The sequence below is a fragment of the Eucyclogobius newberryi genome, unplaced genomic scaffold, assembly GCF_026437365.1.
Source record: "Eucyclogobius newberryi isolate DKJ021-1_F unplaced genomic scaffold, fEucNew1.0.hap1 SCAF_14, whole genome shotgun sequence".
Classification (NCBI taxonomy): Eukaryota; Metazoa; Chordata; class Actinopteri; order Gobiiformes; family Gobiidae; genus Eucyclogobius; species Eucyclogobius newberryi.
Window position 1 is genome coordinate 31,267,612 of NW_027315768.1, and position 15,771 is coordinate 31,283,382.

The following is a 15,771-nucleotide window of genomic DNA, read 5'->3' on the forward strand; positions in this document are numbered from 1 at the left end:
TAAATACAAAAAACAGTAAAGTAAAGTCAGTTTGGGGCATGAAATATGAGTTATTAATGTCTGTTTATCAATCAAACTGATGCTGTGGCAAGTATCGCAATATCAATACGACACTGATACCAATGAGTTTTGTGTTTAAAATGCGTTGAAACTCACCTCACCCCAACTCCGCCCACTTACATTAAATATATGAATAATTAAACCACAATATAAACAATGTATTTCATAAATTGTGTTGAAAACTGCTATATTTCTGAAACATTTTGAGTCTTGAATCAATACTTTTCCATAGCTTAGTCAGTATCAATATATCTATATTTTGGTATTGATCCACTCGTCGCTCGCAAAAACAGTGACATTCATAATCAGGACTGACGCCCCGTAGCAAGAAGGTTCCCAGTTTGAATCCTCTCGAGTAATTGCGCTAAAACTGAACCAGTGTTTTTCCACATTCCAGACAAAGTTCTAGAATGTTCACGTAGAACAAATACACAAATACACAGGCGTGAACCAAAAAAAAAAAAGGAGGAAAAAGGAGGTCGAAGCCGTTATGTTAGTGATGTCATCAAGCGGGGACGCACACAGTCAAAGTGACGTTAGTCTGATGAGGTTTTAGGCAGGTTTTTGTTGTTTTTTGTTGAGCGTTTGTGGAGTTACGCCGATGGAAGCTCAGCGGCGGCGGCGTTTGGCCTTCCCTTCCATCCCTCGTCTTTACCTCCGACAGGATGTGAGTGGCATTTCGGGCTCTCAAAAGATCAGGCGTTTCCTCCAAAAGAGTTAGCCCTTTACCCTTCACTCCCTCCTCTAGATCCTTCCTGTACTCTTTCTACAGGAGGCAGAGGACAAACAGATTTGGGGGGGCAGGCACAAGCACAGGCGTAACCAAGACGACGAAAGAGCTCAAAGTCAACGTTCACTCACGCGGCTGCCCATAAATGGAACAATGGCTGTCGGAATAAGAGTTTGAAGCGTTAAAATGACAAATATAACCTATTATTTCTATTTGAATTGGCTTTTAAACATGACCTTGACTATTGAGAACTTAAAATAAAGTACGTAATGACAACTGCACATGACTTCTTTCTACCAGTCAGCCGTTCCGTCGTCAGGATTCGGTGTTAGCGCTCCATCTAGTGGCGGCAGAGGTAATTACCGTACCACTAGCTTGCCCACCAGTTGTGACGAGCACAATCTGGCGGCAGAAATGCTCTGAACGATTCTTCTAAAGATGATTGTTGGACTTAAAATACAGCACAGAAGACTTCAGGATTTCTATACCGTATTTTCCGGGCTATAAGTCGCACCTTTTTTCATAGTTTTGGCCGGGGTGCGACTTATACTCAAGCTTATACTCCAGAGCGACGTATATGTGATATTATTTGTTATTTTCACACTTGCAACCGCGTTTCATACTCCAGTGCAACTTATATATGTTTTTTCTTCTTTATTATGCATTTTTTGGCTGGTGCGACTTATAGTCCGGAAAATACGGTATTTGATGTCGCAAATCAGAGACGTTTGAAACTGGGTGTTTTTGTGTGGCTCAGAGGAGACAGGGCTTCATAAACAGGCTTGAATCGAGGTGTTTAACGGGAAAAAAAACTGTATTTTAACTGGTTTAATCCAATCACAGTAAAATATCACTGTATTGTAGAGAAAAGTGAAGGAATACTGCATGAAAGTACTGCACGATACAAATACACAGATCATTAACCGTTATGGGCAACCGTGCGGTAGAAAGGGAACGATTGACTTTGGCGGTTTCCCTGGTAAAAAAGACAAGATGCATTATACAGCGAGTAGCATTGGAAACAACAGGAAGAGAAATACAACAAGACGACGTTTGAAATTGGGCACGTGAAGGAGACACACTACGCGATCATCTCGTGTCCAGTGTAGTTAGTCACCCGTGGATCATTGTGTTATTGTATTTTAAACAGTTTGAATCACAATATTGGACCTGAAACGTACTCAAAATACAACTTAAATCGAGCAATTGGTGCTTTTGAAACCCCTTTACAACGGGGCCAAAAAGGCTTTCGAAGCTAATTTGGCGCAACGTGTCTCCTCAAACGTGCGACATCAGACGATTCAAACCCGTTTCGTACAAAGAACACGGGCCAAAATGCAACTTCTCCGGAAAGAGACACATGCACATGAACACTCCGGAAAGAGACACATGGACATGAACACTCCGGAAAGAGACACATGCACATGAACACTCCGGGAAGAGACACATGGACATGAACACTCCAGAAAGAGACATGGACATGAACACTCAGGAAAGACACACTTGCACATGAACACTACAGAAAGAGACACATACAAATGAACACTCCGGAAAGAGACATGGACATGAACACTCAGGAAAGACACACATGCACATGAACACTCTGGAAAGAGACACATGCACATGAACACTACAGAAAGAGACACATACAAATGAACACTCCGGAAAGAGACATGCACATGAACACTCTGGAAAGAGACACATGCACATGAACACTCCGGAAAGAGACACATGCAGATGAACACTCCGGAAAGAGACACATGCAAATGAACACTCCGGAAAGAGACACATGTACATGAACACTCAGGAAAGAGACACATGCAAATGAACACTCCGGAAAGAGACACATGTACATGAACACTCAGGAAAGAGACACATGCAAATGAACACTCCGGAAAGAGACACATGTACATGAACACTCAGGAAAGAGACACATGCAAATGAACACTCCGGAAAGAGACACATGTACATGAACACTCAGGAAAGAGACACATGCAAATGAACACTCCGGAAAGAGACAGAACTGAGGTGAAACGGGAGGAAACTCTGTGAGGAAGTGGTACGAAGAGACCGTTCCTTTTGTTGTTAAGTAAGAAAATGGGCAAAGAGTTCAAAGAGGGAAGAATGGAAAAAGAGGTTAGGAAGTGGTCTGTGTCCGTTGGTTACCTCGCTGGCTATTTTGGTGGCGTGTCGGACGTGTATCATTGCGGGCGTGTCCTCCAGTTCACAGAGGTTCCTGCCTCTCATGGACTCCTCAAAGTCCTTCTTATAGTCTCTCTATTGTCGCGGGCGAAGACACAGGACAAGGCTCAGACAAATACATGCAGCATCGAGCTCCCACAATGCAGTGCAACACCGTTCTGCTAATGCTATTGCAAATGCTAAGACAAACAGAGCAGGAGACGTGAGATCGCAGTATGGAGTCTGGAAAGCGTGACTTTTATTTAACGCACAAATATGACTTTACATGTGTCCTGTAACTCAGCGAGAAGCTTTAGACTTTGAAAAGGGCCGACTTAACTTGAAATTGGGCAAATTTTACCGACTTTGGACTAACTGGGACGTTTGTTTTGGAGTTTTTTGTTTGCTGTGTTCTCTCTGGTGTTGTTCTGGTTAAAGTGCCTATGACAGGCTTTTAAAATTTTATAACTTGGACTTTATTTGATGTATTTATACCCGTAAATTATAGTTTTACACCGATTGAGCAGGTATTTGTGGAGAAAACTTTGAAAAATATGCAGAAAATGACAGGAAGTGACATCACACCAGGAACACTCAGTTTAGTGCATAATTTACACAAATAAACACTTTTTTTTTTACTCTCTAAACATTAATTTAAAAAAAATAAAGTCGCTCTCATGTATTTTTATTTGTTAAATTTAAAAAACTGACAGATGAGTTTTGGCCCAGTGTTTGCTGGGTAATTTCTAAGTGTGACATCATCAATTACAAACAGGAAGTGAAATTATAAACCAAAAAATGTGCTATTCTGTGACAAAACATTTGTTTGAACTTGTACTTAAGTATAATTCCAGCCATGTAATTATAATCAGTTACATTTAGATTCAGAGACGTTAATGAGGATAACACACGTCCCAATCGTCCCAGAATTTAAAAAAATAGTTAAAAGTAACTTGTAACCATTGCCATTTTGAGTAGTATCTTTCACGTAAACATTTGCTTTTACTTTAGTTTTTCAGTTTCACTTTTTATACCACTGCGTAAATATCTTTCAACTTTATTTATTACGTTATTACATAAAGGTGAACGCACACAAACGCTTGCTCGACGTTCACGAAAAGATCCTTGTAATCGTAACAGAACATAAATATCTTTAAATATTTGAGGATTTTTGACAATAACTTACTGCTTTCCCACACTAAATGCATTTGTTTCCATGTTTATCAGGGAGACTTTCCAGACTCCATATGTGACCGAACACATACACATTTCTGAAAAAAACTAAATGCCAAGATGCCGTTTTTACATCGTCTTTGACAATCTGCGTCACTTAAAGCTCTGAACTAAATTTGCAAATGGTTAATGTACATAAACGAGTACATTTTGGAGTAAATAAGTAAAAAAGCAGTGTAAAGACAATGTAAAACACTTCTAACATACTTAATCTAGAGAATAGTAGCCGTACAAACAACAAGCATGTGCACGTTTGACCGTAAACGCAGTAAACACAGTGTCTAAATGGCGTTTATTTGGACTGTAAAAGGGGCGGGGCAAACGGTGGGTGGGTACCTGGCTCTGCATCTGCTGCGCCTCCTTCGCCGTCACATACGTCGGGGTCTCGAAGTCCAGCATCGGCTTTCCCTTCTCTTTCTCGTACTTCTCCTTGTACTTCACCTGATTCAAACCATTCAAACAGTTTCAACACTTCAGACACAGCGCAGGCAGAAACACTCTAAGGATTAAACAGCAGATAAAGAGGACTGTTTGTGTATTTTATTGCCTTATTAGTGTCAACTACGTATGAACCAATCGTATGTTTAATTTTTAGTTTGTCTGAATTAATTGGTGCCTGATTTTCAGAACACAAATGGAGAAAGTAAAGTTTTAAATCTTATTGTTGATGCTTTTTAACGCTACAAATACTCATTTATCAAAAAAGTACGGTACTTCATGATTATGATCTGGAGTCTGAACCTGTAGGAATGAGAAATCTTGTGCTTATCCAAAATTTGAATTATATTTAAAATTATTATTATTATCATCATTATTATCGTCATCAGAATTATTATCATTATTATCATCATCAGTATTATTATTATCATCATCAGTATTATTATCAGTACCGAAAATCAGTATTATTATTATTATCATCAGTATTATTATTATTATCATCATCCTCAGTATTATTATTATCATTATCATCAGTATTATTATTATCATCATCATCATCATCATCATCATCAGTATGATCATCCTCAGTATTATTATTATCAGTATTATTATCATCATAATCAGTATTATTATCATCAGTAGTATTATTATTATTATCAGTATTATTATCATCATCATCAGTATTATTATTATTATCATTATCGAACATCAGAATTATTATTATTATCATCAGTATTATTATTATTACATTAGGACAGGGGCCAAAACTGTACCAGGCCCAAGGGGAAAATATGATATCCACCACCATTTCCCTGTGTTTTACTCTAATAATATATAACATGTTAACCTGGTAAACAGCAAACATGGGCAATAAGACACTTTTAAAACAAGCGTCAGAGAGTGTGTGCGTGAAAGAAATCATATGTTTGGTGCAGCTTCTTCCGACAAAAAGAAAAAAAGGTCCTGAATGCATTTTGAAAAGCTTTTGAAAACTCATCCGTGTACATGTGTTTAAACCTTTCTCATCCGTGTACATGTGTTTAAACCTTTCTCATCCGCGTACATGTGTTTAAACCTTTCTCATCCGTGTACATGTGTTAAAACCTTTCTCATCCGTGTACATGTGTTTAAGCCTTTCTCATCCGTGTACATGTGTTTAAGCCTTTCTCATCCGTGTACATGTGTTTAAACCTTTCTCATCCGTGTACATGTGTTTAAACCTTTCTCATCCGTGTACATGTGTTTAAACCTTTCTCATCCGTGTACATGTGTTTAAACCTTTCTCATCCGTGTACATGTGTTTAAACCTTTCTCATCCGCGTACATGTGTTTAAACCTTTCTCATCCGTGTACATGTGTTAAAACCTTTCTCATCCGTGTACATGTGTTTAAGCCTTTCTCATCCGTGTACATGTGTTTAAGCCTTTCTCATCCGTGTACATGTGTTTAAACCTTTCTCATCCGTGTACATGTGTTTAAGCCTTTCTCATCCGTGTACATGTGTTTAAACCTTTCTCATCCGTGTACATGTGTTTAAACCTTTCTCATCCGTGTACATGTGTTTAAACCTTTCTCATCCGTGTACATGTGTTTAAACCTTTCTCATCCGTGTACATGTGTTAAAACCTTTCTCATCCGTGTACATGTGTTTAAGCCTTTCTCATCCGTGTACATGTGTTTAAGCCTTTCTCATCCGTGTACATGTGTTTAAACCTTTCTCATCCGTGTACATGTGTTTAAGCCTTTCTCATCCGTGTACATGTGTTTAAACCTTTCTCATCCGCGTACATGTGTTTAAACCTTTCTCATCCGTGTACATGTGTTAAAACCTTTCTCATCCGTGTACATGTGTTTAAGCCTTTCTCATCCGTGTACATGTGTTTAAACCTTTCTCATCCGTGTACATGTGTTTAAACCTTTCTCATCCGCGTACATGTGTTTAAACCTTTCTCATCCGTGTACATGTGTTAAAACCTTTCTCATCCGTGTACATGTGTTTAAGCCTTTCTCATCCGTGTACATGTGTTTAAACCTTTCTCATCCGTGTACATGTGTTTAAACCTTTCTCATCCGTGTACATGTGTTTAAGCCTTTCTCATCCGTGTACATGTGTTTAAGCCTTTCTCATCCGTGTACATGTGTTTAAGCCTTTCTCATCCGTGTACATGTGTTTAAACCTTTCTCATCCGTGTACATGTGTTAAAACCTTTCTCATCCGTGTACATGTGTTTAAGCCTTTCTCATCCGTGTACATGTGTTTAAGCCTTTCTCATCCGTGTACATGTGTTTAAGCCTTTCTCATCCGTGTACATGTGTTTAAGCCTTTCTCATCCGTGTACATGTGTTTAAACCTTTCTCATCCGTGTACATGTGTTTAAACCTTTCTCATCCGTGTACATGTGTTAAAACCTTTCTCATCCGTGTACATGTGTTTAAGCCTTTCTCATCCGTGTACATGTGTTTAAACCTTTCTCATCCGTGTACATGTGTTTAAGCCTTTCTCATCCGTGTACATGTGTTTAAACCTTTCTCATCCGTGTACATGTGTTTAAACCTTTCTCATCCGTGTACATGTGTTTAAGCCTTTCTCATCCGTGTACATGTGTTTAAACCTTTCTCATCCGCGTACATGTGTTTAAACCTTTCTCATCCGCGTACATGTGTTTAAACCTTTCTCATCCGTGTACATGTGTTTAAGCCTTTCTCATCCGTGTACATGTGTTTAAACCTTTCTCATCCGTGTACATGTGTTTAAACCTTTCTCATCCGTGTACATGTGTTTAAGCCTTTCTCATCCGTGTACATGTGTTTAAGCCTTTCTCATCCGTGTACATGTGTTTAAACCTTTCTCATCCGTGTACATGTGTTAAAACCTTTCTCATCCGTGTACATGTGTTTAAACCTTTCTCATCCGTGTACATGTGTTTAAGCCTTTCTCATCCGTGTACATGTGTTTAAACCTTTCTCATCCGTGTACATGTGTTAAAACCTTTCTCATCCGTGTACATGTGTTTAAACCTTTCTCATCCGTGTACATGTGTTTAAGCCTTTCTCATCCGTGTACATGTGTTTAAGCCTTTCTCATCCGTGTACATGTGTTTAAACCTTTCTCATCCGCGTACATGTGTTTAAGCCTTTCTCATCCGTGTACATGTGTTTAAGCCTTTCTCATCCGTGTACATGTGTTTAAACCTTTCTCATCCGCGTACATGTGTTTAAGCCTTTCTCATCCGCGTACATGTGTTTAAGCCTTTCTCATCCGTGTACATGTGTTTAAACCTTTCTCATCCGTGTACATGTGTTTAAACCTTTCTCATCCGCGTACATGTGTTTAAGCCTTTCTCATCCGTGTACATGTGTTTAAACCTTTCTCATCCGCGTACATGTGTTTAAGCCTTTCTCATCCGCGTACATGTGTTTAAACCTTTCTCATCCGCGTACATGTGTTTAAGCCTTTCTCATCCGTGTACATGTGTTTAAACCTTTCTCATCCGCGTACATGTGTTTAAGCCTTTCTCATCCGCGTACATGTGTTTAAGCCTTTCTCATCCGTGTACATGTGTTTAAGCCTTTCATGCACTTACGTTGCTCTGCAGCTCTGACGCCTCCTTGTGGTGAAGTTGCGCAGGTGTGTCGGTGATCATGTGGTAGTGACCTTTACTTGCCTCAAATTTCTTCTTGTACTGGTACTACGGGGAAGTGCCAGTCAAGTGTGAGCAGCACAAACGAGACCGTCTCTCATTCAAACTCATATTAAAGAATGATTAAGGGATAAAAGAATGGGTTTAGTTTACGGTGGTGATACAGAATGTTAAGTTTGGCACGGGTAAAAGCAAAGTTTAAGGGGACTATGCCTAAGGGGACTATGACTAAGGGAAGCAAGACAAGCGTACTGTTTTTGAAAGAATGAAAGGCAAAGAAGGCGTGAAAATATTAGGTGAATGTTTTTTTTACATGTTTTTGGTGAAGGGTAAAGAGGGCGGGGTAAGGGTCACTACCAGATGAGGTCAGGTGTTTAAATGAAGGACCAATGACAAACCGATGTGATGTAATGAAGGGTTATGAGTGTTTAAAATATATACATGTGTTTTTGTGAGAGAGTTTCAGATTCATGAGAAAAGTTGTATTTTTATAAGAAAAGTTTCAGTTTTTAAAGAAAATTGTTCCTGATTTGAAAAGAGAAATTTTAGTTTTATGAGAAAAGTTTGTATTTTTATAAGAAAAGATTCGGTTTTAATGAGAAATTTTCCTGTTTTTTATGAGAAAAGTTTCAGTTTTTAAAGAAAATTGTACCAGATTTGAAGAGAGAAATTTCAGTTTTATGAGAAAAGTTAGTTTAGTTAGAAAATATTTTATTTTTATTAGACAAGTTTGTATTTTTATAAGAAAAGTTTGTATTTTTATAAGAAAAGTTTGTATTTTTACAAGAAAAGTTTCTGTTTTAATGATAGATTTTCCTGTTTTTCATGAGAAAAGTTTCTGTTTTAATACCAAATGTTCCTCTTTTTAATGAGAACTGTTTCTGTTTTTAAAAAGAAACGTTTCTGATTTAATGAGAAACATGAGTAAATTTTTCCTGTAAGTGAATGTAAGACGCTGGTGTGGTTTCGTAAATGAACTTAAACTGTTTTATATTGCGCTTGCAGAGAAAGCAGCGTTTGAGACCAGTCAGAAATCATTCTCTCTGTGCACTGGAGGTGGCGCTGTTGCCTCCATGAGTATTATGACTTCTGCTCTTGATTCTTTCCAAAATGATGCCATAAACACGTAAGTGCACATGACAGGTTTACATGTTATTTTCTAATTATTACTATTTATTACTATGTACTATCGTCTTGAGTGATAGAATTCATTGGTCCAATTACACTTTGAGAAGAATATTTGTCATTCCATCCAGAAGAAAACAGTTTTCTTACACTTTAAACAGACATTTTCTAAAATAAAGGTGCAGCCATATATTTAATTCATAACTTTGGTGTAATATTGAGTAACTTAGACGAACTTTGGCCCTCGTTTACAGTCAAAACTACTGAAAACGAAGTACAAATGTAGTAAAATCTCACATATAATCGACGTTTCAGTCTAATTTAATCTCTTTTATATTGAAACTGCATTCTCGGTCGTACGAATCGACTTCCGGGCACTTCTCGATCGCTCTTTTTGGGCGACTGGTCTCGTTAGTCGGGCGCAGAGGCGTTAGTCGGGCGCAGAGGCGTTAGCGGCGAGCGCGGCGGGCGTGAGGCGGTCTTACGTCGCTGGACAGTTTGCTGGTGCTCAGGTTGTGCTGCATGGACAGGGACTCGGCCATGTCCGTCACCGGCTTGTGGATCTTCTTCAGGTCGCCCTTGTACTTCACCTGTTGGGAAAAATAAACGTGTTTTTAATGCGCTTGTTTCACGGTTAAAAGTGTGCAAATAAAACCGGTCTAAAGTGGGATTTCAATGGAGAAAGTGGGATTAGCCTGCGAAATATGACAAATCCAGGTCGTTTTGGCAAATTAAAACTGCTCAGATTCACTTGAGCGTCTAATTTAAAGATTTTTTCAAGAGCGTTTTACATGATTTGCTTATTCCATGGGAGATTAGGACAGACATTAAGCATTTCTACAACGGTAACGTAAAGGTTTTTTAGGTTTCGCTGGACAAATACTCACACAAATGTCAAAACCACAATAGTTTTTCAGTTTATCTGCAGATTTATTAAAGATTTTACCATAAATTATGCTTATTGTGAAGCTTTTTATGAATTATGAGGTTAGAAAGTTGTGTTTTTCTGATCATTTTGTGATGGATAAAGCAATTTAACTGACTTTTCAATCCTGAAAACTCTAAATTGTCGGTTATTTTTTGGTTATAAAAACTTCAAATCGTTAGTATTCAGTATTCTATTAAAGGATGGGTCAAATGCAGAGGACAAACTTCATTATGGGCGCAATAATACTTTATAATAGGCCTGTCACGATAAAGGCAGGAGTGGTACTTTATTATGTGTACATATAAATGATAGTTCTACACCAATCCAGTGAGTATTTGTGGAGAAAATGTTGAAAAATCTGTAGAAAATGACTGGAAGTGACATCACACTAGGGTCACTTCATTAAAGTCAAAGTTTATGCACAATTTATACAAAAAAAAACACTCTAAACATTACTTCAACAAAATAAAGTCGCTCGCATATATTTTCATTTGTCAAATAAAAACATTGTGACATTAGATGACTTTTTTAAGTGTTTGTTGGGTAATTTCCTAGTGTGACGTGAAATTATAAACCTAAAATATGCTATTCTGGGATAACATTTGTATTGGTTTTTTTCAAGATAAATTCTAAATACATTTATCTTAAGTAGCGCTTTAGCTCAGTGAGCGGTGCGACCTGCAGGGGGGCGGTGCGACCTGCAGGGGGGTGGTGCGACCTGCAGGGGGGTGGTGCGACCTGCAGGGGGGTGGTTCCACCTGCAGGGGGGTGGTGCCACCTGCAGGGGGACGGTGCCACCTGCAGGGGGGTGGTGCCACCTGTAGGGGGACGGTGCGACCTGCAGGGGACGGTGTGACCTGCAGGGGGACGGTGCGACCTGCAGGGGGTGGTGCGACCTGCAGGGGGGGTGGTGCAACCTGCAGGGGTGTGATGCGACCTGCAGGGGGGGTGGTGCGACCTGCAGGGGTGTGATGCGACCTGCAGGGGGGGTGGTGCGACCTGCAGGGGGGTGGTGCGACCTGCAGGGGGCGGTGTGACCTGCAGGGGGGTGGTGCGACCTACAGGGGGGGTGCGACCTGCAGGGGGGCGGTGCGACCTGCAGGGGTGGTGCGACCTGCAGGGGGCGCTTCAACACGCTCCCTGGTTCCGTACCTCGCTGGCCAGCTCGTTGGCCTCCTTCATGGTCTTGTAAATCTTGCTGTCCTTCAGGTCGTACTGCGGCCTCTTTCCTTTCACCTCCTTGTCAAACTTTTCCTTGTACTTCACCTGTTGACACGGCAACGAGACAAGTCAGAGCCGCGGAAAACACGCAAACCTTTCGGACGAGACACTTTTGTATAAAAAGAGATGCAAAGTTGGACGTTAGGTTTGATATTAGCATTAGAAACGACGCTATGGCTACGCTTTGTCGATGCATCCCTTGTTATACAGTAAACATTTTGAATTAGCATGCGTCGTTTTGTCTAATTAAACTGTTATGGCGTCAACAGAGGGCGCCAGAGGGCAAGTTCACGGCCTAGGATCGAAAATATGAACGGAAATGTCAAATAATTTGCTTGTTGAATGTTTAAGCTTTTGCAGACTCGTTGTGTCCGTTGCGCGAATGATGGTTTTGGTCAGTCGTTAATCGCCGTGACGATGCCCAGTGGCCCCCGCTCTGCAGCCAGATGTTTTCTAATTGGATCTGAATGAATCTGAGGTGTCTCGCTGTCCGGGGCGTCACAGATCTGACATTAACAGCCCTGAGCGACCGATTCGAGCACAAGGACAGATTTCGATGCTACTTTATGTCTCTGTTTATGAAGACTAAGGTTTGTAATTATTAGGTTGTACGCTGCCCTCTGCTGTTACACTTCAGTATTTACGTATAAATGTTTTTTGATTTTGTTTTTATAAATGACTTTGGAATTTCAGCTAAAAATACAGACAGTTTTGCATCACATTAGCTTTTTACAGCTGTAGTTATCTTAAGCACTTTGGAATGAATTATGGTTTGTGAAAAAACTTGTATTTACCAATTTTATCAGTGAAATAAGATTGATTATTGCAGAAAACCCCATAACCAACAGTATATACCTATAAACATATATCTAATCAAGCCATTGTGATAGATTAAATAGATTAAAGCCATATTGGACACATAAAAATGCAAATATCTTAAACCTGGGGCCTTAAAATATATAATTAAAACAGTAAAATTAAATGTCACTTGCTAATTCAAGCAAAAAATAATTGCGTTAAACCTGTATTTACCAATTTCATCAATGAATTAAGATTGATTATTGCCGCAAATACGAGCTGTTGTCCTATTGGAACATTTAAAATCAAGAGTGTTTTGTTTGTGTTAATTTCAGGCAGAACAGCTTGTACCGATCTAATCGATCCTCCGAGATCGATTAGATCGATACGACGTTGGAAACAACAAAGAGGAAAAGTCCAATGCAACGTGTGGATTTCAGGCATGAAAAAAAGCCCGGGACCTCCTTACGTCACTAGTCATGGCACTCATTTTCTTAATGTGACGCATCTGCAGCGTGTCGTACGAAGAGGCTCCGTGGAGAATGGGCTTGCCACCTGCTGCGGGCACCTGGAAGCGCAGTGAGATGGAGGGATGAGAACAAACAGAGCCGGCAGCGCGCGGGTGGAGGGGTGGAAGAAGAGAGAGAGAGAGAGGGTGGAAGAAGAGAGAGAGAGAGAGTGGAGAGGTGGAAGAAGAGAGAGAGAGAGGGTGGAAGAAGAGAGAGAGAGAGAGTGGAGAGGTGGAAGAAGAGAGAGAGAGAGGGTGGAAGAAGAGAGAGAGAGAGGGTGGAAGAAGAGAGAGAGAGAGAGGGTGGAAGAAGAGAGAGAGAGGGTGGAAGAAGAGAGAGAGAGAGGGTGGAAGAAGAGAGAGAGAGAGAGTGGAGAGGTGGAAGAAGAGAGAGAGAGAGGGTGGAAGAAGAGAGAGAGGGAGAGGGTGGAAGAAGAGAGAGAGAGAGGGAGAGAGTAGAGAGGTGGAAGAAGAGAGAGAGAGAGAGGGTGGAAGAAGAGAGAGAGAGGGTGGAAGAAGAGAGAGAGAGAGAGGGTGGAAGAAGAGAGAGAGAGAGGGTGGAAGAAGAGAGAGAGAGAGAGAGTGGAGAGGTGGAAGAAGAGAGAGAGAGAGAGGGTGGAAGAAGAGAGAGAGGGAGAGGGTGGAAGAAGAGAGAGAGAGAGGGAGAGAGTAGAGAGGTGGAAGAAGAGAGAGAGAGAGAGGGTGGAAGAAGAGAGAGAGAGGGTGGAAGAAGAGAGAGAGAGAGAGAGGGTGGAAGAAGAGAGAGAGAGGGTGGAAGAAGAGAGAGAGAGTGGAGAGGTGGAAGAAGAGAGAGAGAGAGAGGGTGGAAGAAGAGAGAGAGAGAGAGAGGGTGGAAGAAGAGAGAGAGAGGGTGGAAGAAGAGAGAGAGAGTGGAGAGGTGGAAGAAGAGAGAGAGAGAGAGGGTGGAAGAAGAGAGAGAGGGAGAGGGTGGAAGAAGAGAGAGAGAGAGGGAGAGAGTAGAGAGGTGGAAGAAGAGAGAGAGAGAGAGGGTGGAAGAAGAGAGAGAGAGGGTGGAAGAAGAGAGAGAGAGAGAGAGAGGGTGGAAGAAGAGAGAGAGAGGGTGGAAGAAGAGAGAGAGAGAGTGGAGAGGTGGAAGAAGAGAGAGAGAGAGAGGGTGGAAGAAGAGAGAGGGAGAGGGTGGAAGAAGAGAGAGAGAGAGAGGGTGGAAGAAGAGAGAGAGAGGGTGGAAGAAGAGAGAGAGAGAGAGAGTGGAGAGGTGGAAGAAGAGAGAGAGAGAGAGGGTGGAAGAAGAGAGAGAGGGAGAGGTGGAAGAAGAGAGAGAGAGAGAGTGGAGAGGTGGAAGAAGAGAGAGAGAGAGAGGGTGGAAGAAGAGAGAGAGGGAGAGGGTGGAAGAAGAGAGAGAGAGAGAGAAAGAGAGAGAGAGGGTGGAAGAAGAGAGAGAGAGAGAGGGTGGAAGAAGAGAGAGAGAGAGTGGAGAGGTGGAAGAAGAGAGAGAGAGAGAGAGAGAGAGAGAGGGTGGAAGAAGAGAGAGGGAGAGGGTGGAAGAAGAGAGAGAGAGAGAGGGTGGAAGAAGAGAGAGAGAGAGAGGGTGGAAGAAGAGAGAGAGAGAGTGGAGAGGTGGAAGAAGAGAGAGAGAGAGAGGGTGGAAGAAGAGAGAGAGGGAGAGGTGGAAGAAGAGAGAGAGAGAGAGTGGAGAGGTGGAAGAAGAGAGAGAGAGAGAGAGAGGGTGGAAGAAGAGAGAGGGAGAGAGGGTGGAAGAAGAGAGAGAGAGAGAGGGTGGAAGAAGAGAGAGAGAGAGTGGAGAGGTGGAAGAAGAGAGAGAGAGAGAGGGTGGAAGAAGAGAGAGAGGGAGAGGTGGAAGAAGAGAGAGAGAGAGAGTGGAGAGGTGGAAGAAGAGAGAGAGAGAGAGGGTGGAAGAAGAGAGAGAGGGAGAGGGTGGAAGAAGAGAGAGAAGAGAGAGAGAGAGGGTGGAAGAAGAGAGAGAGAGAGAGGGTGGAAGAAGAGAGAGGGAGAGAGGGTGGAAGAAGAGAGAGAGGGAGAGGTGGAAGAAGAGAGAGAGAGAGAGTGGAGAGGTGGAAGAAGAGAGAGAGAGAGAGAGGGTGGAAGAAGAGAGAGAGGGAGAGGGTGGAAGAAGAGAGAGAAGAGAGAGAGAGAGGGTGGAAGAAGAGAGAGAGAGAGAGGGTGGAAGAAGAGAGAGAGAGGGAGAGAGTAGAGAGGTGGAAGAAGAGAGAGAGGGAGAGGGTGGAAGAAGAGAGAGAGAAAGAGAGGAAGAGAGAGGGTGGGGTGGTGGAAGAAGAGAGAGAGAGGGTGAAGGGAGCGAGAGAGAAGAGAGAGGGTGGGGTGGTGGAAGAAGAGAGAGAGAGGGTGAAGGGAGCGAGAGAGAAGAGAGAGCGAATGGGAGAGAGGAGAGAGAGAGAGAGAGAGAGAGAGAGAGAGAGAGAGAGAAGAGAGAGAGATTGAGAAAGAAAGAAAGAAAGAAAGACAGTTAAGAGAGGGGGAGAAGGAGAAGAGAGAGGTTATAGAGAAGAGAAAGAGTTTTGGGTTGAGATGGACAGTGAGTTGGGCAGTAGAAGAGAGGAAAAAGAGGAGAGAGGGTGAGTTAAGGGGCTTAAGAGGAAAGACAGGCACGAGACGAAGAGAGAGAGAGAGAGATAAACCAAGAGAGAAACAGAGGAAAAAATGAGACGGGTGAGAAAGACAAAAAGGTGAAGGGTTAAGAGAGAAAAGAGACGAGAGAAATTTAAGATGAAGGAAAGAGAGAGAGAAGAGGGCAATAGATGAAAATGTAGTTAAGCATTTGAAGCAACTACTGACGGAGAAATGACACAGATGAACATGGAAAGCGACCGAGCTGCACACAACGTACGATCAGACGTTTTAATCGTCACAATCATCATCTTCAGCCATTTCAAATACGGCAAAATGC

General features: G+C 41.7%; 1 protein-coding gene across 26 annotated transcripts in view; it reads right to left on the reverse strand.

Annotated features, from left to right (window-relative positions):
• Positions 1 to 15,771, reverse strand: part of neb (nebulin) — a 161,380-nt gene that overhangs the window by 20,948 nt on the left and 124,661 nt on the right. For 17 of the 26 annotated variants that reach the window (XM_072445216.1, XM_072445241.1, XM_072445236.1 and 14 more), the window contains 7 exons: positions 12,825 to 12,923; positions 11,489 to 11,602; positions 9,894 to 9,998; positions 8,227 to 8,331; positions 4,541 to 4,645; positions 2,957 to 3,067; positions 716 to 826 (listed from right to left, as the gene is read on the reverse strand). In XM_072445216.1, the coding sequence (XP_072301317.1) occupies positions 716 to 826; positions 2,957 to 3,067; positions 4,541 to 4,645; positions 8,227 to 8,331; positions 9,894 to 9,998; positions 11,489 to 11,602; positions 12,825 to 12,923 (750 nt within the window). The remainder of the gene's footprint in view (positions 1 to 715; positions 827 to 2,956; positions 3,068 to 4,540; positions 4,646 to 8,226; positions 8,332 to 9,893; positions 9,999 to 11,488; positions 11,603 to 12,824; positions 12,924 to 15,771) is intronic. The other 9 variants (XM_072445225.1, XM_072445220.1, XM_072445221.1 and 6 more) reach the window with 7 other exon arrangements.